At 30.2% G+C, this 22,801-nt stretch overlaps 2 protein-coding genes and 1 long non-coding RNA gene across 3 annotated transcripts; 2 read left to right on the top strand and 1 right to left on the bottom strand.

The window, feature by feature from the left end:
- The first annotated feature begins 473 nt into the window (after nt 1-473).
- On the top strand, nt 474-4,186 carry LOC122270452 (zinc finger MYM-type protein 1-like). The gene is made up of 3 exons (XM_087151538.1): nt 474-478; nt 1,541-2,412; nt 3,396-4,186. The coding sequence occupies exons 1-3, from the start codon at nt 474-476 to the stop codon at nt 4,184-4,186; spliced, it is 1,668 nt and encodes a 555-aa protein (XP_087007664.1).
- Nucleotides 4,187-10,537: 6,351 nt separating this feature from the next.
- Nucleotides 10,538-18,615, top strand: LOC147804346 (uncharacterized). The gene is made up of 5 exons (XM_087152382.1): nt 10,538-11,100; nt 13,736-13,952; nt 14,620-14,973; nt 15,854-16,065; nt 17,518-18,615. The coding sequence occupies exons 1-5, from the start codon at nt 10,802-10,804 to the stop codon at nt 17,837-17,839; spliced, it is 1,404 nt and encodes a 467-aa protein (XP_087008508.1). The 5' UTR covers nt 10,538-10,801; the 3' UTR covers nt 17,840-18,615.
- On the bottom strand, nt 12,281-20,069 carry LOC147804345 (uncharacterized). The gene is made up of 2 exons (XR_015429425.1): nt 19,455-20,069; nt 12,281-16,150 (listed from the first exon to the last, which is right to left on the bottom strand). It is a non-coding gene; the product is annotated as an uncharacterized LOC147804345 (long non-coding RNA).
- Between the last annotated feature and the right edge of the window lie 2,732 nt (nt 20,070-22,801).

Here is a 22,801-nt window from a genome sequence, read left to right as displayed (position 1 = left end):
TTTTTAATGTATTTTTACTATAACTCTTTAATGTATAACTCGCCATTAGTTATAAATGAGATTGTAGAGGAAATGAAAATATGAATGAACGAATGAAGATGAGATGAATTAATAGATGAGAGGAAAATAGATGATATGATATCAAAATATGAAATAATATTGATTGATAAGATATAGTTATATCAATAGATGAGATGAATACTCCGTTTTCAATATTATAAGTGTTTTTTTTTATATAGAATAATATTAATTTTCTATCACTAGATTTGGTATTATATTAATTTTCAATGTGTAAACCAGTGAGTTCTACTCATACTTGAAATAATATTTGTATTAAAGACAATTGATGATGTGCATGAGTGCATGGAAATCAAAAAAATCTAATAATACTATGTGAAAATTTAAAAATGCTAAGCTCTCTTAAAATATTTATATTTTTGGAAATCAGTCGCGTGGCGTCCGGTCATCACACGATGCGGTGATGACCAAGCAATATTTCAGAGAATTAGATAGAGTATTTTGAGTTTAAATGTAATTTAAAAAATATGATTTTTCCAAAAAACAAAAAAAATCCCGATCAAAAATGTGTAAAAACCAAGGAGAAACCTCTCGCGATCCGCAAGCTTTAGCGCATTCAAATAACGTTTTTTCCCCCTGCCTCTGTCATTGACTGGTCCCCCCCCCCCCCGAGCATCTTTTTACCCAACTAAAAGTACACTACTCATCGCAGATTTTTGCTCTTCTGTTGGACAGAAGCCAAGAAGCTCTTTCACTCTTCAAGTGAAGGGGTTAGATTTTAAACTAGAACAGCGTTGCTGTTCCGTTATCCGCTGTACTTCCCTGTTCTTATGAAATGTTATTCAGTTAAAATTTCTCTTTTTTTTAAAAGGGTGATTTTTTTATTTTGCAGGACTTTTGGATCAATTTTTCTCTTTTACTATATTGAATATTCTGTTTTTTTTTTTCCTGAGATGGTTTAGTTAATATATTGAAAGTTTTAGGGAGGGAGTTAGATCGTAAGTTAAAACAGTCAACTTCCGATGTGCACGTGTGTTTTAGATATTTCTGTTTGTTTGGTTGGTTTGTTGTTCAGTGATTTTTGTCTCCTGCTGTGTCATAGATATTTTTACTAATTGGGATGGTGTTTTGATTATTTTTTGGTAAGTTTTTGAATCGTCTTAGAATATTAGTATGTGATAATTCAGTGATTTCATTGAATGAACTGAAATTTTTTCCCCATTGATGCCCATTTTACTGATTCGAACATGGCTGAATCGGATATTATACAAGAACTCCAGAAAAAAACCTTTCGATTCTTTAAAATTTGAGGATAAACTGCATATTGTCCAAAATGGTAGACCTTGTCCATCACTTAAAAATTTATCGTCTAAGTAAAAGAAAGAGGCAGAGAATATACCAGACACTTTACAGTTTCTAATTATGATTCTCTTACTTGGCTCTGTGGCAGTGAAAGCTTGTCCAAACGTTTTTGCTGGCCCTGTCTTTTATTTTCCAAATCCAAAAACGTTTGGAATTTTAGTAGTTTCAGTAATTTGAATGGATCAACCAAGGCACACGAAAATTCTGAATCACATCTTCAGTGTGTAGTAGACCTGTATAAATTTGGAAAGCAGCGAACAGATGAAGGAATAGACAAAACCCTCAAAGTTAATAACAATTTGCATAACCCAAAATTTAAGAAAAATCGTGAAGTTATAAGACGAGTCATAGCAGCGACATGTTTTCTTGCCAAACAAAAATTACCCTTCGGAGGGCACAATGAAAAAACTTCCTCTTTGAATCAAGGAAATTATGTTGAAACTTTAAATCTTTTAAAACTCTACGATCCAGTTCTAGCAGAACATTTTGAAAATTCCGCAGTTTTTAAAGGCACTTCAAATGATATACAAAACGAACTAATTAGTATTATTAGTGAAGAACTGATAGAAACTATTAAAGGAGAAATAGAAGAAGCAGATTTTGTAGCTTTAATGTTAGATGAAGCGTCGGATATTAGAAGAAGGTCACAGCTCTCTACAGTTTTGAGATATGTTGTGAAGGGAGATAGCAGTGTTACAGAGAGGTTTGTTGGATTTACCGACTTAAGTGCAGACCGCACGTCTCCTGGTTTACTCGAGCACGTACAGAAAACTGTAAGTGAATATAAACTGGCTGATAAATTCGTTGCTCAGACGTACGATGGTGCTGCTGTAATGTCAGGCCATTTGTCAGGTTTACACAAAAAGGGTACAGATCCAAAAGCTCTATTCATGCACCGTTATGCTCATGTATTAAACTTTGTTTTATCTCAGGGCATGAATAATATTTTAGAATGCAACACAATCTTTTCAACACTAAGCGCAATTGCAAAATTTCATCGCATTCTAGTAAGCAATCCTTTGCAATGCAGGTGTAAGGATCGCATAAGTTTAATTTTATTACAGCAGAGAATAGTTTAACTTTTATAAAAAAAAAGTGGCAACATTCAGATACGTAAATAGAACGCTTCGCAAAAACATATATTTCGCTGTTTATTATTTTTCATTAAATACTTTTTTAAAATATCTTTTCACTTCTTTATTATATTGCATATTAATTAAATTCCTTGTCATTCAACTTTATCTGATACAGGAATACTTAAAAAAAAGTATTCCTTCTATTGCTCCAACAACATGGTGCTTTACCTCAAGACTGGTGAATACGGTAGAATAGTACCGTGAACAAATTATTGATTTTTTACTAGCATTTATGAAAGTTCGGGTAGACTATACTTGAGGGTGCCCCCGCCAAGTTGTGATCGCGATTGATCGCCAAGCTGGGCGATGTTGAAAACCAACCGTGATTCTGATTAATTTAGATTTTAATCGTGATTCTGATTAGTTTAGAGTTTAGCGTGGGTAGACTATATTTGAGGGTGCCCCCGCCAAGTTGCGATCGGGATTGATCGCCAAGCTGGGCGATGTTGAAAAACAATCGTGATTCTGATTGGTTTAGATTTTAATCGCGATTCTGATTAGTTTAGAATTTATCGTTGTTTTTAAACGAATTTTTAAATGAAATTTCAGAGATCCGTTCGTTCTACTTTGGATACCGGCTGGTAAGGTTATTTTTGCTTTATTTGGTACTAAAAATGAATACTGTCAATAAGATAAATCTTAAGCTTCTGTACGATTTTAATAAGAATGAAAATAAAACAGTGATTGACTGGTGTATGAATGAAGGTTTAATTAGTAATAGATATAAATGTCCTGTTTGTGCTTTACCACGGCGTTCCGGGCAAACAATTATGGCGCCAAACGTAAGTCGCCAATTTCGCCAAGGGGCACCCTCAAGTATATTTCTCCCCGAGACTGTCTTTTTATTAAATCTGTTTTCACCTTTGTTTTCCCGAACAGATTTATTATTTCAAGTGTTGCAGGCAGACAGTACCAATATATTGTCCTGCTTAAATGTTATCAGAGACTTTCAAGAAGTCTTGGAGAATGCAAGAAAGTGTGATGAAAGTGACATTATTGGATTTCCCGTAATTTGGGAAAAAACTGTTTCAGTGGCAGGATTGCCGAAAAATTCAAGAAAAAGAAAAATTCATGGTAACAACGAAAGTTCACTGACTTTAGAACAACGATGCAGAAAGCTGTTTTATGAAGTAACACATAATTTAATTAGCCATTTAAGCAGCCGGTTTTCTTCTCTGAAAAAACTGGCATTCTTTGATTTGCTAAATCCTAAACAGTTCAAGAATTTTACAGAAAAAAATGACTTCCCTGAACAACTTTTAACTAATTTAGGAGAATTATATCCACAAGCCTTTGATATTACAGGGTTGAAAAATGAACTGATTGTATTTCACCGGACTTCTACATTTAACGACAAATGCCCACAAAAACTAATAAAATTTCTGAAAGAAGGAAATTTACATTTCTTCTTCAAGGAAATTTTTAAGCTCTCCAAATTAATTTTGACCATTTCTGCAACAATAGCACTAGTAGAAAGGAGTTTTTCTGCAATTAAAAGGATTCATACACACAAGAGGTCCACACAAACAGAAGACAGTCTCAGTAATTTGGCTTTGTTGTCCTTTGAAACGGAACTGTTGATGTCTTTAAAAGAGAGGGAAGACTTCTACATCAAAATCACTAACAAATTCACTTCAAAAACAAGAAGGCTGGAGTTCATGTATAAGTGAAGGTAAGATTTAAAGTTTCTCTTTTGAGCATTCAACCATTGCATTTTAGAGTTAATAATTTTTCACCACAAGCTTAAATAATTGCGATGACCACCGAAAATTTTCCCGCCACGCCACTGCTGGAAATACTATTTGATCAACGACCTAATTTTTCACTTAAAATTGCATAATTTAATATTGTGTCGAAGTTCGTAAGCCTCATAATTAAAAAAAAAAAATTCTAATTCTAACTATTAGAAAAAGAAAACTAATAAAATGTTCAACTTCGTATCCGTGTAATTTTGAATCAAATCTAGAAGACAATGGAACTCCTGGATTAAATATTGGGAGAGATTTGCTTCCGTGGAGGACTTTTTGATGGAACTAACCCGCATTTGCGTTACGTGGAAATGAAAACCACGAAATTTTTTCATTGTAGATCTGGCGGCAAGGTCACTCCTTCAACAGCTATTCGAAGTTCCAAGAATTTGTAGGGCGAAAAGGCAAAAAAACGTGAAAAAAAATGACTCAAAACATTGGTAAATTAATTTGAAACAGAACCCTCCCAACGTTTGAAGATCAATTTCTCAATATTTTTTTTCCTCATTTATTAACAAACTTGCAACCGATAGGCTCCCATTTCATAATCACATACTGTTACAGATGTACGTATTACGGTAAAATACATTATTTTTTATTTTCAATTCACTATAAGGGTCATTCTCACACAAACAGTCATTTTCATGTCCCCAGTATATTTTATGTTTGTTTTACAGCTTACGAAGAAAAAAATTCAGGGAAAGTGTCCTTCAGAATGCAAGCTAACAAAAGAATAAAAATAAAATTATCAATTTTTATTTTTTATTTATTTTAGGTAATTAAAATATACCAATATGTCATTCCCTCACTTGTCCCCACTGCTGATTTAAAAAAAGAAAAAAATTGTTACTGAAATAAAAAATTTTTTTTTTGTAAATCCGTGTTTTTTATTTCAGAATACTAAAATATAGAATTCAGAAAATCAATTTTAAATTTAATTTCTGATAAAAATATTAACACAGCACTATTTTAAACTTTGTCCCCAGTTTAAACTTTGTTGTTGCTTTCATGCATGAATATAATTGTATGTGATTGACTTCAGAAATTAATAAGGCCAAACTGTTATTTTTAAATTTTATTGAATTCGTCATTCCCTCACTAGTGTATAAAGTGAGGGAATGACGCTGAGGTGAGGGAATGATTCAAGATGAGTTTATTATCAAGTTATTTTTTGTTCAATCGTGCCAGCCAATTTTATTTCCCAAACCTGTAAAAACTATTAATTATATAAGACTAAATTATAATAAATATGAGATATACTTAGTATGTTATCATTTTCAAACTTTAGGTAGATGTAACTTAGATAGAAACATGTATTAAAATAAAATATCATTCCCTCACTATTAGTGTCATTCCCTCACTTTTTAAATAGTGAAAATAATTAATTTTCTTATTAATTAATTTGAAAAATAAATTTAAAAATTATAAATTAATTTATTAAAATAATTAATTTATTTATTAAATTAATTATTAATTATTATTAATTATAAATTAATTATTTAAAAAATTAATTAATTTAAATCGTAAGTATAATTTATAGGATATATACTTTTTTTATAATGCCATTACATATTTCTATTAATATAAAAAGTTTCAGAGCCTTTTATTCACTTTACTTTTTTGGGATTTTATGAACTGAAAAATGACAGTTTTCGCGAGAATGACCCATAAATTAAAGTGGACTTATTTAAGTCCACATTGCTTACATCATTCCAATAATAATTTCGTAAAAGCTCTAGAATATTGTTCTTCATAGAATAGTATCTATTACTTTTTCTATCTAATTCGGAAAACAGCAATAAAGAATCATCTTAATTACTTGAATTAGTATCAGCGTTGATTATTAATAAGTCTTTATCGCTTTCTTGGTAAGTATATTTTAATTTTGAATGACTAATTTCTACTGGAAATCAACTAGTCTGTTTTTAGGTTGCATATTGAAATTCATATCCAGATCTTACAATTATAAAATTTTATTGGGTGGTATGTCATCTTGAATTAATGAAAGGATAATCTCCGCATATATTATTTCAGAATAAAATTTTCAAACGAGGAACATTTTATTTTGGAACTCTTCGGATTTATAAAGCTGGTAATTGCTGTGATTTTAATTAAAAAAAGTTTGCTTATTAATAATTTGTTTTCTAATTTGATGATAGTATTCTACAGAATGGTCTTCTAAGTCTGATTAAGAAATTTAAGGTTAAAAAAAAGAAGTAGGAAAATTTTTTATTTCTATATGAAGAATTTTTAGAATAGTTTTATTCATTGTAAGCAGTCTTTTTTACATTTTTCAGTTTATAAATAATAATTTTTTTATTGAAACTTTAAATTTTGATTAAATTTGTTGTCGAAAAACTTTTTTTTGCAAAATTAAATTATATAGCATTATGTGTTTCTGTATACGTGTTGCATATTTCAATGTTTGAAGTAATTTGATTGAGAAAAGTATTGAATGTAAAGCTTAATTAGACTTTTCATATTAGGTCAATAAATTTAGTAGAGCGATTTAGCTAGCATCATGTGTTAACTCTAATAAGAACATAAGACGCATGTTTTTTTTTTCTTCTCTTTTTACAAATATTTTTCCGGTATGTTTTGGATGTTTCTTCTCCAAGTAAAAGAGATTCCATTTTGTTGAAAAAGAATGTCAAACACTTTAAAAAAAAATAATAGTAAGCCACAGTAAAAAAGGAATGTCATCATGCTACATGGAAGAAATCTCCAGTGCAACTGTAGATCCCGTTGTTCTGCTAGCAGTCATTCGTCTTCAATAACCACGTTACTTTCTCGAATAGAAAAACAACACCTTTACGACTTTTACTCATTTTACGCTGATGACATCAAAACAACATGTAAATGAATGAGAAAAAAACTGAACCCTACCACGTGGTTTCCCGGCCATTAAAAACCCTTGGACAACAATAGAAAACTACGACACCATCATTAGATTTTTATATGTAGTAAAATATATTCGTTTATTTACAAACCGCCAAAAATGAGAGGGGCGTCAAATGTAAACTATTCCATTTTTTTAAAAAAACTTTCCCAGAAACAATAGTTTTAGAATGTTTTTAATTTGTCGTCATTCTTCTTTACTCAGTTTAACTTTAATTTGGTATAACCTTTTTGTGAATTTCCGTATCCCATTCGTGAATTAACTTCTTTCTTTCGAGGGGCGTTTATCCCTTAATCTCCCCACCTTCCGATTAATCATAATTTCTTAAATGACTTTCTTGCAAACACGAGTTTCAGTCTCTGTTATTCAATTTTTAAGCAAATAAAGTGAGGAATGTCAGTTTTATTGATAATTTATAGTTTCTTAAAAAACAAGAAAATTCTTCTGAACTAAAATAATAATTTTACCTATAATACAACATAATAACTGCGCACCAAAGAAAGGAAGAAAACAGTTTTTCGAAGTTTTTCATCCACAGAAAATAAAATTAACCGTTAAAATATCCATGTTTTTAGTTGTGTAATAAGGATATACATGTATATATATATATATATATATATATATATATATATATATATATATATATATATATATATATATATATATATATATATATATATATATATATATAATTTGTATTTAATTATGCTTTGTTTCTAGATGGTTGTGTTAGTTTTGATTTATTATGTTTTTAGTTGCTTAATAAATGTTTTTTTAATTTTTTATAACTGTCGTTGAACAGTCGACCCAATTTTGGTTTACGACTACTATTGTTCAACTCCGTAACCTTCTAATTGTGAACCAATTCAGAAGGCAAGGAAACTCCTGGTTCAGTACCCCCAGATATATGATTTGTTATGGGAACATGGTGGACTTTGTGACTAGGCAGATTTAGCGTTCATCAGTCACCATTTACTACACGGGGAGTCTTTAACCGGCGGGGATCAAACCCACGACCTCTTGGACACGAGTTCAGTGCCCTACCTACCAGGCTATCCCGGCCCTTCTAATGAAAAATTAGTCCGTGTAAAGCTAAGTGCAGTAGGCGCTACGGGCTAAAATTAGTCGTAAGAGTTCCGAGTTACTACTTCCGACTGATTTTCACGCCTAAGCTTTAAAAAACGCACCATCCAGTATTGCTATAACAGTAGTGGTTTCAATATAACACCCAGATCACAAACTTAGTTTTTTTTCACTCAGCAAAAACCTTTTAATGTAAACCTTAAGAGGTTTTATATGCGATTTGCGTGTAAACCTTCTAATCCTAAAACGAGATCTTCGACAATCTACGCACTTTACCCTAATCCAAAATGGTGGAAAGCAACCTTCAATATAAAAAGCCTTAAATCGAGGTTGTCTTAGGGTTTTCAAGAGTTAAAAGAGTCCTTGAATTAAGCTAGTCTTAATTTGAAAATAATCTTAAATCTAGATAATTATAAGGTTTCTTTTCACAATGTCTTGTATGCTTAGCTAAAATCCACCTTTCAAGAAATTTAAATGGACAATGCAATTTGATACTATCATCGATAGTGTGACGTCAACTAAATCGTCGTTATTGACCTACACTACTACTTTACGTAAATGACAATACTTTTTAAAAAAGGATTTAAAAATTTTTTTTAACCCTTTCAGGATGAAAGGTATGAAACTGCAATATTTTTGCTTTGTTGAAAAATGGTTTTTAGAGAAAACATTTGCATGACAATAAAAAGAAAATTCTGACACAAGATTGCAGTAAGGTTACATGCTTTCTGGACACGCTCTTTCAATTTAAATTTCAACTGAACAAACAACAAATGAATACGGAAGATTCCGCATCCTTCCTATGATGTTACCCCAAAAAATAACAAACTATGCTATTTTACACAAATATAGCCAAGTTAGGGATAACAATCAAATCTTGTCTAGCCTCACACTTTATTTATGCTGTGATATTAGTTTTGTTAAATTTTTTAGGACCAGTTGGAATTTAAAAATTACAGAAAAATTTCATGAATGGAAAAAATCAGCATAAATTTAAACACATATGACAATAATAAAACTTCCTAGAACATTAAGCCTGCTCACACATTTCCTCGTTAGCATAACATAAGCGGAGGAATACACCGGAAGTTTTGTAAATTTCTTCCGGTTTTAGGAAGCATGTTACTGTTTATATTCAATCAACCATCGAAAAGGATATTCATATCTTAATTGATAACTATAATTGATATCTAGCGCAACTATGACTTTATTTATATCTATAACACATATTTATAATATCTTAAGTTTCTTTAAATTGTACTAAATAAATATAATTTCGATAATTTCTATCCACTCTTGTTCTCTTAATCCTTGTAGGAATTCGTGTTAATATTCTTTCTGTACTACGCGTGTGTCTGAAAAAATTAGTGTCTGCAACCTAAATTACTGATTCATATTTTGTATTGTCCCGCAAAAATTGCTTTACTGGTTCTTATGTTTATGATATTTTACTGTAACTATAAGTTTTAGTGCTACTGGATAAATCATGGTGGTTAATGGTGACTACTCTACACCATGTAGTGCAGAAGAGCATTCTGAGAGTTTCTTCTGCGTCAGAAATCGAAAACGATTTAACTCACGAGTTCTTGATTATACACCACATACTAATTCTCTCCACTATTACCTAAAACGTGTAATAGAATATTTTGGCTTAAAAAACTGCATGAAACCTTTATTTTTTTAATTTGCAAAAATTCATGGTTCACCATTTCTGAATTTCGCAACAAAAAAAAAAATAAATAATAATAACTAGATAGCTTGCAAACTTACAAAAAATATACGATATTTAAAATATTGTTTAAATTCAGTGGTGGGACAGCTGGCCTTATAAATTAATGAAGAATACTACGGAAATAAATGTAATGTAATTCATAATTTAATGAGGATTCATAACTACATAACAATAAGAGGAATACATAAATTATTCGGCTTCACAGTAGGGAGCTTTACCGGGAAACCTATAAAAATCGTAGTATAAATGAAAAAGGTGCATATAAGAGCTGGTGCAGAAGTGAGGGTTCACTTTCTTTGGCTTCACAGTAGGGAGCTGTGCCGGTGGTGTCCAAGAAATAATTGAGCTGATAGGGTGGTTTGACAGCGTGTAATCCCATCCTGTTCTTGTATGGAGTGTCCTTGCATTGACCATTCTTATATGCTTCGTAGGAGAAACATGCATATGAAGTGTAGTTACAAGTTTTGATGGAAGACTTAAAATGATTCCACTAGCGATCTGCCCCAAACCCCCCAAGGCGAAATCAGAGGGAGGATAACGAAGGGGTAAGTGTGAATAGAAGACTTGACAAGAGTCATAGTCAACTGGAGGGGTTTAATAGGGGTTACTTTCAAATTTTGCTTGGCTTATTTGTAAGTAGCCAAGAACTTAAGAAGGATTTTTACAACAAGAAAGGTTAACATAAATTTTGTTCTTGGCTCGTCGTGAATTTCGCCAAAACTCACATCGGACATTTGGCGAATTTATCGAATTTCGTCATCGAACATATCATTCCCGATATTTGTGATTTACTTGAGCACGTGTGATTTTTTTTAGAAGAGTCATGTCTAGCGTGGAATTTTTAAAGTCGGAGAGAGGAGCCAAACTTTTAGTCCTCAATGGATATATATATCACTTGCGAAGAACGAAAGATAATTTTAGTTTCTGGAGATGTAAGCATCGGAGCCCAAATACTTACTGTAGTGCACGCGTAAAATTAGAAGATGAGGCTACTGTTGTCAGTGAATCAGGGATTCACAACCATGAATCTCATGAAAATGAGGTTAAGAGAATGAAATTCACGGAGAGTTTGAAAGAGAGAGTTGCTAAAGAAAAAAATACTCCTGTGCAGCGACTTTACAGGTAAGTCATAATTTTAAACATTTATGTTACAATTTTAAACAACTATTTGCTTTTGGTGAAATCAATATTTTGCGATTATAATTTTTTCAACTATAATAGAGGCAATTAAAATAACTTATGTTGCACAAAATTGAATTAAGTGATGAATAATGAAATGATAAAGACTGTAATTTGGTTAATGACGACCGTTTTTCTCTTATAAATTTAAATTGTTAAATGAAAAAAATACTGATTGTTGCCAACTACATTATGAATTCACACAGAAAAATATTTTTCCCCACATCAAAGTGCAGTAGTAACTAATTGTTTCTTGCATTAAGAGAAATGAGTCAATTTTGCAATTAACTCCTTTAACCTTAAGTAAACTATTTAGTATTTTTTTCTCTAAAAGTCTATTATAAAATATATATAGTTAAACATAATTTTAAAATCTCATAATTTCAAAAAAAAAAAAAAAAAACAACACTTATATCTAATATTAAATAAATTATTATTTCCTACATAAAACTATTTTTGGATAAACAAGTTTCATGAAAGAGTTTTTTGGTAGTTATATTCAGGGTTTGTTGATTTAAATCAGCTTGATTTAAATCACGAATTGAATCATGATTTAAATCAAATGATTTTTTTTTTATAAAATCATAAACTAATTTTTTTATATACATATTGATTTTAAAAGTTAAAAAACAAGTGTTTTAAATTATTGATACTTTTATTTTCGTTTCTTAGTTTTAAATAAATTGCTGCATTAATTAATTTTAGTTAACGAAATTACCTTTTTTTCTTGGTCTGTGTTAAATTCCAACTTATCTGAAATAATATTTTTAAAAATCTTTGGATTCTTGAGACTATACATTTTATAGATTATATTATATAGTATATAGTACAGATTATAGTAAACATTTAATGCTGTCTTAATATAGACTTGCATAGCTGTGGAAAGTAATTAATAAACATGAATTTTTTTAAAAAAATAATGCAAATAATGTTAATTAAAATTCTACCTTTAGAATGAAAAAGCATTGAATTAAAATATACATTTTATTTTATTGGTGGAAAATATATATTTCTGAAGCTTGAAAAAAATTCCAATGAGTACATAGATTTTTAAAAATTTTTTTAGCTTACCTTATCTATTTTGATATAGAATTAAAAATGAATATTTTAATATAACAAAATATAGATTAAATATTTATTTATTTTTTTTATGAATGACTACATTTATAAACACATTCTGTTACATTTATTTGGTCATTTTAAAGATCAAGAGAAAAAAAAAGAAATCACAAATTAAAATTATAGTTTGTTAAATGCAACTTTGCTTTAATAGTTAAAGTACAAGGGTTTGTTCAAGCCAAATTTACTACAGTTTGGTGGTACCATCACAAATTCAACTTTAGGAAGAACGGTAGAATCATTTCACAAAATACTTTTTTCTTAAAATTTTATTTTTGTGTCTCGTAAGAAATGATAAATCCATATTTTTTTTCATATTTGTGTTGATTTTTTAAAATAACTTTTAATTTTCACAAATTATGTCTAAATTTTCACAAAACTGGTACCTCTCAGAAAAACCTAGACAGACCCCTGAGGTATTCTTTAAATTCTCTATTTCATCAAGTCTTTAAATTTCAATCCTACATTTGTTTCACAATGGTTGCTATGCATTCAAGTCATAGTTTTAATATTAAAATTTTTAGTTCTTACAGTGTATTTGAAAAAACATAAAAAAAAATCTGATTTAAATAATAAAAAAATACCGATTCAAATCAAATAAATCGGATTTTTTTAATTTTTTTTTTTTTAACTAAATTAAAAAATCTTGAACCCTGGTTATATTGTGATTAAATTATATCATAAAGTTGATTTTTTATAGGATTCGAGAGATAGTTAAGGCTTTGAACACAGTGTTTGATATTTTATTTAGCTAAACAATATAACTTACATTTTTCAGCAACTAGTTCTAATCAATGATTTCAAATAAAAATATTTCTCACAAAAAATATACACTTCAGGATCATGAAAATTATGTGAATTTTTAAACACACACAAACCTAGATTGAATGAAAAGCTCATTAGTTTACAAAGTGTCTACTCTCTATGGAAACAGGGAAAACCTCCGATTCTTAGAGAATTTTTTAAAGAAACCATATTCAACTATGTAAATTCTCAAAATATTAGCAATCGATAAAATGATGACACAAAATAACTTAGTGCGTTCATATCATTAGACAATAAAACTGATGTAGAGAATCATATCTAGTACACGTCATCAGTACTATTTACATAAATAATTTTAATTGTTCTAAAACAATATAAATGTTTATATTTATATAAACATTTTTAAAGTAGTCTTGAAATTGTAATACGAATTTAATAAACATGAATTATAATTTTTACATATTTCATGTAGACATAACTATATTTCTGTCTTATTCAATTTTGTTTATTATCATTAAAAATTTATATGTGAAAAAAATGTGCAAATTAAGATGCAAGCAATTATTATAACAAATTTAGGTACTGTTGAATAAATAAAATTTTTACCACAGGAAAAGATAAGCGAATAGAAAATTGTCTTACAGTTGATTAGTTAAAAAAAAAAAATTTACACATTTTTTAAAATTTTTTATAGCAATGCTGTAGCTACTCATGCCCAAAATATTGAAGATGCCGCATGTTTGCCGGACTTCCCAAATATTGAAAAAAGGCTGTACCAAGCAAGACGGGCCACACAGCCAGCACTCCCACGTGAGATCGACGGCATAGTCTTGCCAGAGCTTTACCGAAAGACCAAAAAGGGTCAGGATTTTCTTCTAATAGATGAAGGAATGGCAGATGATCGATTTTTGGTAAGTATTAAATTTTTTGAATGTATTAATTTATTTGCAATTCAGAATTTTTTAAAATGTGAGGGAGGTTAAAGGAATCATGACTCATACAACAAGCATAATTTTTCTATATATTAGATTGTGAAGACAGATAGTATCAGAAAGATAAAGTTAAAAAAGAAAAGGGTAAAGAATTACAGTTTTTGCCAAATGTATAAGAACTTTAAAATGATTTTTCTTTAAAGTTACAATTAAATAATAATTATTATTTCAAAAAATACTTCTAAAATGTTGAGTTATATGTAAGAAGTTTGAAATTTTGTTATCTCAAAACAAAAGAATTTTTGTGACAATTTTTAAATTATTTATTTTGGTCTTTTAAGTTGTTAGCTACATTAATTAGCATTAAAATATGTCATTCTTTAATTAGCATTAAAAAATCTTACTCCCAGAATGCTTTAGATGTAATCAGGATTAGGATAAATGGTTATTTTAAACAAAAAAATCAAACATCTTATTTACAGGTTTGACAAATGTATCTCTCTTTCATTTATTTAAAGAAATTGCGTGTAAAAACTCTATTGAATTAGCAGAGCTATTTTTCTGTACTTTTTGTTTATTAATGTTATTATATGCAAATGAATTGTACTATAAGAATTCTTGTGGTAAGGAAGGTTTTATCTTTCAGGTATTTTGCACGACAGCAAATTTGGAAAAGCTCTGCGAGACTAACAGTATCTGGCTGGATGGTACCTTCAAAATTGTTCCATCCTTATTTAACCAACTTTATACCATCCATGCCAGATACATGGGGGAGATGTTCCCTTTCGCTTTTGCCCTACTTCAGGACAAGCGGAAGGTTACATACAGTCGCCTGTTCCATCAGCTTGTTCTCAAAGCTTCAGACGCTGGCCTCAGTTTTGCACCTGAAACCTGTTTGCTTGACTTCGAAAAGGGAGCAATAAATGCCTTGAATGAAGTCTTTACAGACACAAACATTAAAGGGTGCTACTTTCACTTTGCACAAAGCATCTGGAGAAAGGTAAATGAAACAGTTTATAAAATATTTCTAATGTTGTATAAATTTATGTAAGTGTATGTTTTGTATTCTCCCTAATTACCCACCAAATTCAATTCGTTGCTAAATTAATATCTTCTCCAAATTTATTTGTAATTTGTGTTTGATTGTCCTTGCATTCCAAATTTTTTTTTGCAATTTTATAATTTTATTAAACCACCTTGCCTGTAATCACTTCCTTACTGATTTGAAGTCGTAATGATGCAAATTTTAAAGCCCCACCTATGAACACAGTCATACAAAAATTTCTTTTCGACAACACAGACTTTGTAGAAATAGTTACTTGGCATTATACATAAAGTCACTTCAAACTTAATATTAATACATGATTTTTAAAACAATTTTTCAATACTTAACATGTGTTTATCACCCCTTGTACAAAAATATTCAAAAAATAATATAGTTAGTATATTCAAAATCAATAATTTTCAAATTAAATAGCAAAAGCATCTAACCAATAATAATCTAATTATCGTTACTTGATGTTCATTGTATGTGATCAGGGGTCTGTTTAGAAGAAATCAATAAATCCTTCCCAGGAAGGGGGGGAGGAGAAAGACAGATGTAAACGAATTAAGTTTTGTCTTCTGCAGACGATTATTCTATCATTCGTCTGATGTGAATATTCTGCTTTCAGCAGTATAGGCTAAATACCAAATATTTGTATGTTGCACCTCTAATTTAGTAGCAGCAGTTGTTAAGCAGAATCTTGTATCTACAAAAACAGCCCCTGTGTATATAACTTCCCTTTGGAGAATTGGAGGTGCTTTAGCTGGTCCTGATTTGCATTAATTGATTATCAATAAGAATGTATTAAAATAATTACATATTTCATTTCTTTTAGGTGCAAAAATTGGGGCTAGTGACTGCTTACAGAAGCGATGAGACTACAAGAAGGTGGATCAGGCGTCTTGCCACACTCCCTTTTGTTCCTGCCAGAGATCTGGATGCTGCTTGGCTGTTGCTGCAGAATGATGCTCCTGCAGGCATCGCCACTACTAAGATGCACGATTATGTTGTAGATACATATGCTGATAGGGATTCTTCATATGAAATGTAAGAATTTTATTTTTGCATAATAACCATAACTGTGCACATTGTTTTAAATATGAGGGACTCGATTTCAAGGAGGGAAAAACCACTATAGAAAAAAAAATAGGCTACATTAAGAAACGTTTATTACTACAGTATATGTCAATATTACCACACAAAAAATTATGTTTAATTGAAAGAATTTGGCACGTAAAAGGGCAATTCAAATAGTTGATACTGTAATTTTTATATTTTAAGCAGATCTCAATATTTAAGTTGCTTACAAAATAAAATACACAAAAGAGTAAACATCATTTTTAGTTTATTTGTCATCATGATACTATTCTTTATATAAAAGAGCACAAAGTATGAAAGTTTTTAGAGCATTTTAAATATAACTACAGTCAGACCTTTTAACCGATTCCTTAGCAGTTCGTAACTAAGCACGTAAATAGTACACATTATGATTTATTAAAAATGGTAATACAAACGAAAACGATCGGTCATAAATTAAATATTTAATTCAATAAATTTTAACAGAATTAGTAAAGAATTTAAAAAAAGTTAGATTTCAAAAAAAAAAAATTTATTAAAAATAGAGCTGTTTACAAATTTCCCCAAACTGTACATACATACTTTACATCTCACCTTATTTAAAATAATCATTTATGCAGGTCTGTCTCGTTTTTGGTTTCATTTTTCGAACAATGTCTTCTAGATTTTGTAACTTCTCGAAATGTTCCTCAGCTCCCTCATGGTTTTTAAAAAAATTTCGTATGTCATTTATTGCATTGAAGGCTTCCACTTGGGTTACAGCTACTGACTCAGGATCACTCTTATTGTCTTCACTGTCCACAACTTATGAAACAATTTCAGAAATTGCAACTTGTTCATTGGCTGCAACATTTTCCTTGAACTCGAGAGGGGTAATTGCCTTGTAAGGAAGTTAAATAGGCTTTTGTTAGAAAAGAGCTCCCCTCGCCTCAGATAAAAATGACCTTATAAGCGATAACAATATTTAAAACTTGACCATATATCCGATAATCTGTAACAAAGAATTCCTATTCAGTGAGCCAGGACTTTGGAAAAGTGACCTTATATCGAGGTCTGACTGTATTAATAATAATTCACTATATTTTGTATTCAAATAATTGACATAATCATAGGAGTTAACTAAATATTTATTCAAAATATAAAGTTAGCTGCCATTGTATAAAAATTATGTTTGCGGCAATATGTATGAAATCTCAGAGTGTATGAGATGATAACCTATAGATTTTAATAAAAGAAGAGCTAGCATAGGCCATAATGACTTTACTTATTTATTAAGAACATTACTTATTTAGGGCTAGAAAATGAATTGATGTGATGTCTTTATTACAAATTTTATCTATACAAAATGGTTAAAAAATATTACTTAATTCTTTTATGTATTAAACATCATGCTAATAAAATATTTTGTACCTTTTTTTTCAGAGATGTTTGGAACCACTTTGACAGCGGGAACGATCGTACAAATAACCCTGTCGAGGGATGGCACTCAAAACTGAATAGACGAGTGTCATCCTCTCGGTTGAACATCTTTTCTATGATATCCTTACTACAAGAAATTCAAGATGAAAATGAAGGGAGGATGCTAATGCTGCAAGCTGGATCAGCGAGAGCAAAAAAACAAAAAACCATATATCGGGAAATAAATGAAAAAATTAGGGTGGCAAAGGAAAATTATTTAAATGGTCACATTTCACTTGAAAATTATATTGATCAAATATCGTATTTAACGCCTTTAAAACATTAAAATTTAAATTAAAATAAAATAATAAAACTAATCAATATTAATTCATTTTATTTCATCTTCATTACCTATTTATTTATTATATCAGTTCATTCCTTAAATAAATACTAAAAATATACATCAATTTAAAATTGCATAATTCACAGACCTTTCACCTTATGTGACATTTAAAATTATTTTTTGCCACCCTAATTTATAGGCATATGCAAAAGTTTATTTAATAACTCTAATTAATAATTTCTCATCCAATTAAAATGTCAATTTTCTATTTTTCCCAATAATCTAAGTAAAATAACATAGTTAAAAATTTTAATTTAAGTTTATAAAATAGATTAACCAATACAGTTGCAGCATTAGTATTTTCCACAGCATTATGTATCTACAACAGCAGCATCTTCAAATTTCTCCTTTCTTTCAAACTCTCTGCGAAAACCTCTTCCCTTAGCCAGGAATTTTCCTGATTTAGACCGATCAATTGTCTGACAACAACAGCTTCATCTTCTATTTTACAAGTGCATTACAGTGAGCATTTAGCTTCGATGTTTACTCTCCTCAACGATAACTTATCTTCAGTTCTTCGTAAGATGTGATAATAATCATTCAGGACTAAAAGTTTGGCTCCTCCCACCGACTTTTTTGTAATTATTTGTTGTGTACATAAAATTTATTTTGTGATATGTGAAATATTTTAAGATATTTTCCAATTCTGCTTTGTAATCAATTTCAGTTATAACCGGAAAAGAAATGTGTATAATAAAAATAAAATTTTGCAAAAGTAATGTGCATATTTTCTTGAAATATTAACAGAGTTCATATCAGAAGAAAAGATCCAAGGAGTAGCCGATGAGTCCTAAATTTTAAGGACTTATTAAACTTTGTAAATGTAAAGTAAAAAACTTAGTGTAAAAGATAGCTGGAGTTTTTTTTTTTTAAATTAAAAAACAGCTATTATAAGGAACTCACAAAAATTTACAGTCGCCAAATTTTTTTTATAGTCCTTTTTAAATAAATTTTGACTTTGTGAAACTTAATTAAGAAAAATGAATAAAGTTATCAGTTATAACTTTTACACATAAATACATTTTCCAGTTTCAAATATTTTAATAAATCTTGTTAAAGTACAGATGTTTAAAATTAACATAAAAACCAAACAATCTTATATTTTTGAATTTGAAAACATAAGAAAATCTAAGGCATTTTATATGGAAAAAAAATCATAGTAAATTATTAATTATGTTTGCTTGTAACATGTAAAAATTAAAATTTTTTGCTGTTGATTTTTTCTTCTAACTCTTGCAATTCATTTTTTTTTTCTTTCAAAGTTTATCTTAAATTTATTAGATTTTGACAGCTAAGTCATATCATTTAGTTTTCCTGTTTGGACAGCAAATTCACCAGCGTACTTGGAGTTTATAAACAGGGGTCTGTCCAAGTCAAATTTACTACCGTTAGATAAAAAATGAACAGCACTGTCTTTGTCTATCAACAAGACATAAGGATATATATCTTGTTGTAATTTATTTTATTTACTTAATAAATAATAATGACATTTATGAATGTATCAAAAAAAGACCAGGATAGCATTAGCTAACCTAAGTTAATTTAACCTTATAACTACCTTTAGCTTTTCTGCATGAAATTATAGCTGATCTCTAAAATTCATTGCGAATTATTGATTCCAAATTTTTTTACAATTCTTACAGAAAATGACCGGAAATAAAAGCAATCTATAATATTAAAAATGGAATTCATTTTACAATTACAGTAAGTAGGATAATTTAATATTACTTTATAAAATAAAAAGCTTTTTAATCAAAACAAAACTATCAGCTTTTTCAACAGACTGTTGCCATATTTTTATAAAGTTATATATTATAATATTCTTTCCAGGCAGCAGTAGCTGAGAGACTAATAATCCTTTGAAGTGAGAACGATTTCGTAAAATTCTACACCACATATTAATTCCATTGTTTTGTTAATGAGTCTTATGTATTCACATGGTGCGATTCGCTTACGGAATCACCCGTTAATGTGATCATCCTGCATGCAGCTCCTAGACATTCGCACGCGCGTCTAGGGCAATCGCATGCATACAGTGTGAATGTTCCCTTATCACCTTGGACGCGGTATAAATCATTTTCCACCCGAATATTAACCACGGCTAGTGATTCTTGTTCGAAATTATTGTTCAATTGCCTTAATTGAATCATACGAAATCTTTAATACTATTTAGCAATCAAATCTGATTCATTAAAACTTAATTTAAAGATATAAATATTGGACGTGAGAAGTAAGGGCAAGCATAAGTGAAGAAAATTCTTTATAGTGCTATTGTTGTTGTTAATTTACGTCGCACTAGAGCTGCACAGTGGGCTATTGGCGACGGTCTAGGAAACATCCCGGAGGATGATCCGAAGACATGCCATCACAATTTCGATCCTCTGCGGAGGGGATGGCACCCCCGCTTCGGTAGCCCAACGACCTGCACGCGAAGTCGAGCACTTTACGGTAGCACAGTTTAACGAGGACCCATACAGCACACCCTCGGTCCCTACGCAGACTGATCCAAGTGGGTCACCCACCCGCACACTGACCGCAGCCAGTGATGATTGACTTCGGTGATCTGCTGGGAACCGTGTCCACTGCGGGACCTTTATAGTGCAAAAAACTTTACAGTACTTACAACAAAAGCTATGTATTTCCCCCATTAATTTGAAGAAAATACTATAACTGTGTAAATATTCAACGAAATACAACAAAAATATTGGAGCATTTTCAAATTAATTGCAAAACTTTTGATTTTGGGGATTAAGTAAGGGGTTTAAAATCGATAGTGTTAGTTTTATTTTTAATGAATGTTTAGCACTGATTAATCACTGTTAAACAGTGTAAAATAATTATTTTAAATATTATTGAAAGAGCAATGACGGCTTAAGGGATATAACGATCGATGCCAAATGAGGTGAACTGGGTTCGAATCCAGGGATGGCTGGTCAACTCGAATTTTCCGCACCCGGCTCACACCGATCGACCAGTTGATAGTACATGGCAACGCCGGGGATTTTCATCATTGAATGGTTGTGTTAGTGTTATTTCAATCAACAATGGCAAAATTTTAGACATTGAGACGGTGATTCCAAAGCATATGCGACGGTTAAAGACATTAATGGTGATAATACTGTCACAAAACTCGAGTGTAGTGGACACATACAGAAAAGAGTTGGATCCTGGCTGCGTAAGCTGAAGAGTACTAAAAAGGGACTCGGTGGTAAAGGAATACTAACGGATTCATTTATCGACAGATTGCAGAATTATTACGTGATCGCCATTCGCAGTAATGTTGGGAATCTTGAAAAAATGCAGTCTGCTGTAATAGTTGCATTTTATCACTGTTGTTCAACATCTACAGAGCCAAAACATGGCCAATATCCTGTAGGTGTTGACAGTTGGTGTAAGTATCAGCGTGCGAAGTTTTTAAATGAAGAATATTCTGAAGTATCTAAGGCCTTACCCCAAAATCTCATCAATATCATAAAGCCAACCTATTTTGAGTTGTGCGATCAGAAGCTCCTAAAAAAATGCCTTCATGGTAAAACGAAAAATGCCAATGAGGCATTCAATGGTTTTTTGTGGCAAATTGCCCCAAAAGAGACATTTGTTGAACTGACAACTTTGAAAATGAGTGCAAACGTTGCAGTCATACAGTTTAATGAAGGTTATCGTGGGATACTTTCGATATTCACTCAGTTAAAAATCTCTCCTGGTCGATATACATTAGCAGGACAACATACTCTAGATGCTGAGAGAATATTGTCGACTGTGAAAGACATTCCTCGGCAGATAGGAAGTTCAAACGCAGAAAACTCAGAGCCTTCAAAAAAAGAAAAGTGTCTAGGCAGGAGAAGAAAGAAGGTCCCACATATAAGAAAGGCGAATTTTAAATTACAAATTTAAAATATCATCTGTTTTTTTTTTTTTAAAGCTATACATATATCCGATATATTAGTGCATATTGTTTCTTTTTATGATTTCAAAGGTTTATCGCCTTATTTATTATTTGTAATATCTGTCTTATTTGTGTTAAAAATTGCTCATATTCACAATATCAAAATTCTTAATAACTTTTTTATTATTAGTATAACGTATAGTTATTAATTGTCATAGATGCATTTTTAGTTATTAGAATTATAATTCATAAAGGCTTTTTTTTTTTCACTCCTTGCAAATGTTTCTACCGGTGCCTTTGGGTTTTGTTTAAAGTGTTTTGTAAGTAAAATTTCAGATTCTGAAATTAAATACTTGAAAATTATTATTGATATAAAATTTGTCACAAAACCCAATGTATGAAAAAGGAAAAAAATATCAATAAAAGTTGTGATATAGTATTATTTCTTACATAAATTTTAAATATTCAGAAAATCAGCTAAATATAAGATATAATATACTTTGGAGGCAGGAAATTGGTTAGCTAAAATAATTTTATTTCGCATAGAATCTAATATTTTATAATGCAGAGGAAACAGCAACCTCTTGTATTTTTATCAGAGGTTGTTCAAGGTAACGTTAGATTTTACCAATTTTCTGATGTTATCTAATATTAATCGAATATAAATGTAAGTTTTTTTTAAAAAATAAATAAATAAAAGTGCCTGTTCTACTATGCTTTACTTATCTTGTTTACAAAACATTCTTTGTTTACAAAATATTTGAGGAAAAATGTGTTTTTTTTCCATTATTTTTTTTACTTGCAATGTGTTTTTAATCTTACTTCTAAATAAAGACGTAAAAGTGCTCATCATATTGCTTTCCAGAATAGGCGGGAAAAAAACACTTCATTTTTAATTGATATAAAAAATATTTCATAAGGAATCTATCTAAAATATTTATTTCATACAATATGAAGAAGAAAAGCGTTCTAACACTTTTTTTCTGAGAATCGTAAATACACACCAACTTTCGTGCCAG

This window comes from Parasteatoda tepidariorum, chromosome 9 (assembly GCF_982258835.1).
Source record: "Parasteatoda tepidariorum strain Cologne lab strain chromosome 9, Ptep-v5.0, whole genome shotgun sequence".
In the NCBI taxonomy this organism is placed as follows: domain Eukaryota; kingdom Metazoa; phylum Arthropoda; class Arachnida; order Araneae; family Theridiidae; genus Parasteatoda; species Parasteatoda tepidariorum.
This window is presented reverse-complemented; position numbering and strand designations above follow the sequence as displayed.

Excerpts from the sequence above, each read along its gene's own strand:
- LOC122270452 (XM_087151538.1), top strand. Across the intron at positions 2,413-3,395 it reads CAATCCTTTGCAATGCAGGT|ATTTATTATTTCAAGTGTTG; the intron begins GTAAGGATCGCA and ends TTTCCCGAACAG.
- LOC147804346 (XM_087152382.1), top strand. The coding sequence starts at position 10,802 with ATGTCTAGCGTGGAATTTTTAAAGTCGGAGAGAGGAGCCAAACTTTTA. Across the intron at positions 14,974-15,853 it reads CACAAAGCATCTGGAGAAAG|GTGCAAAAATTGGGGCTAGT; the intron begins GTAAATGAAACA and ends CATTTCTTTTAG. Across the intron at positions 16,066-17,517 it reads AGGGATTCTTCATATGAAAT|AGATGTTTGGAACCACTTTG; the intron begins GTAAGAATTTTA and ends CTTTTTTTTCAG.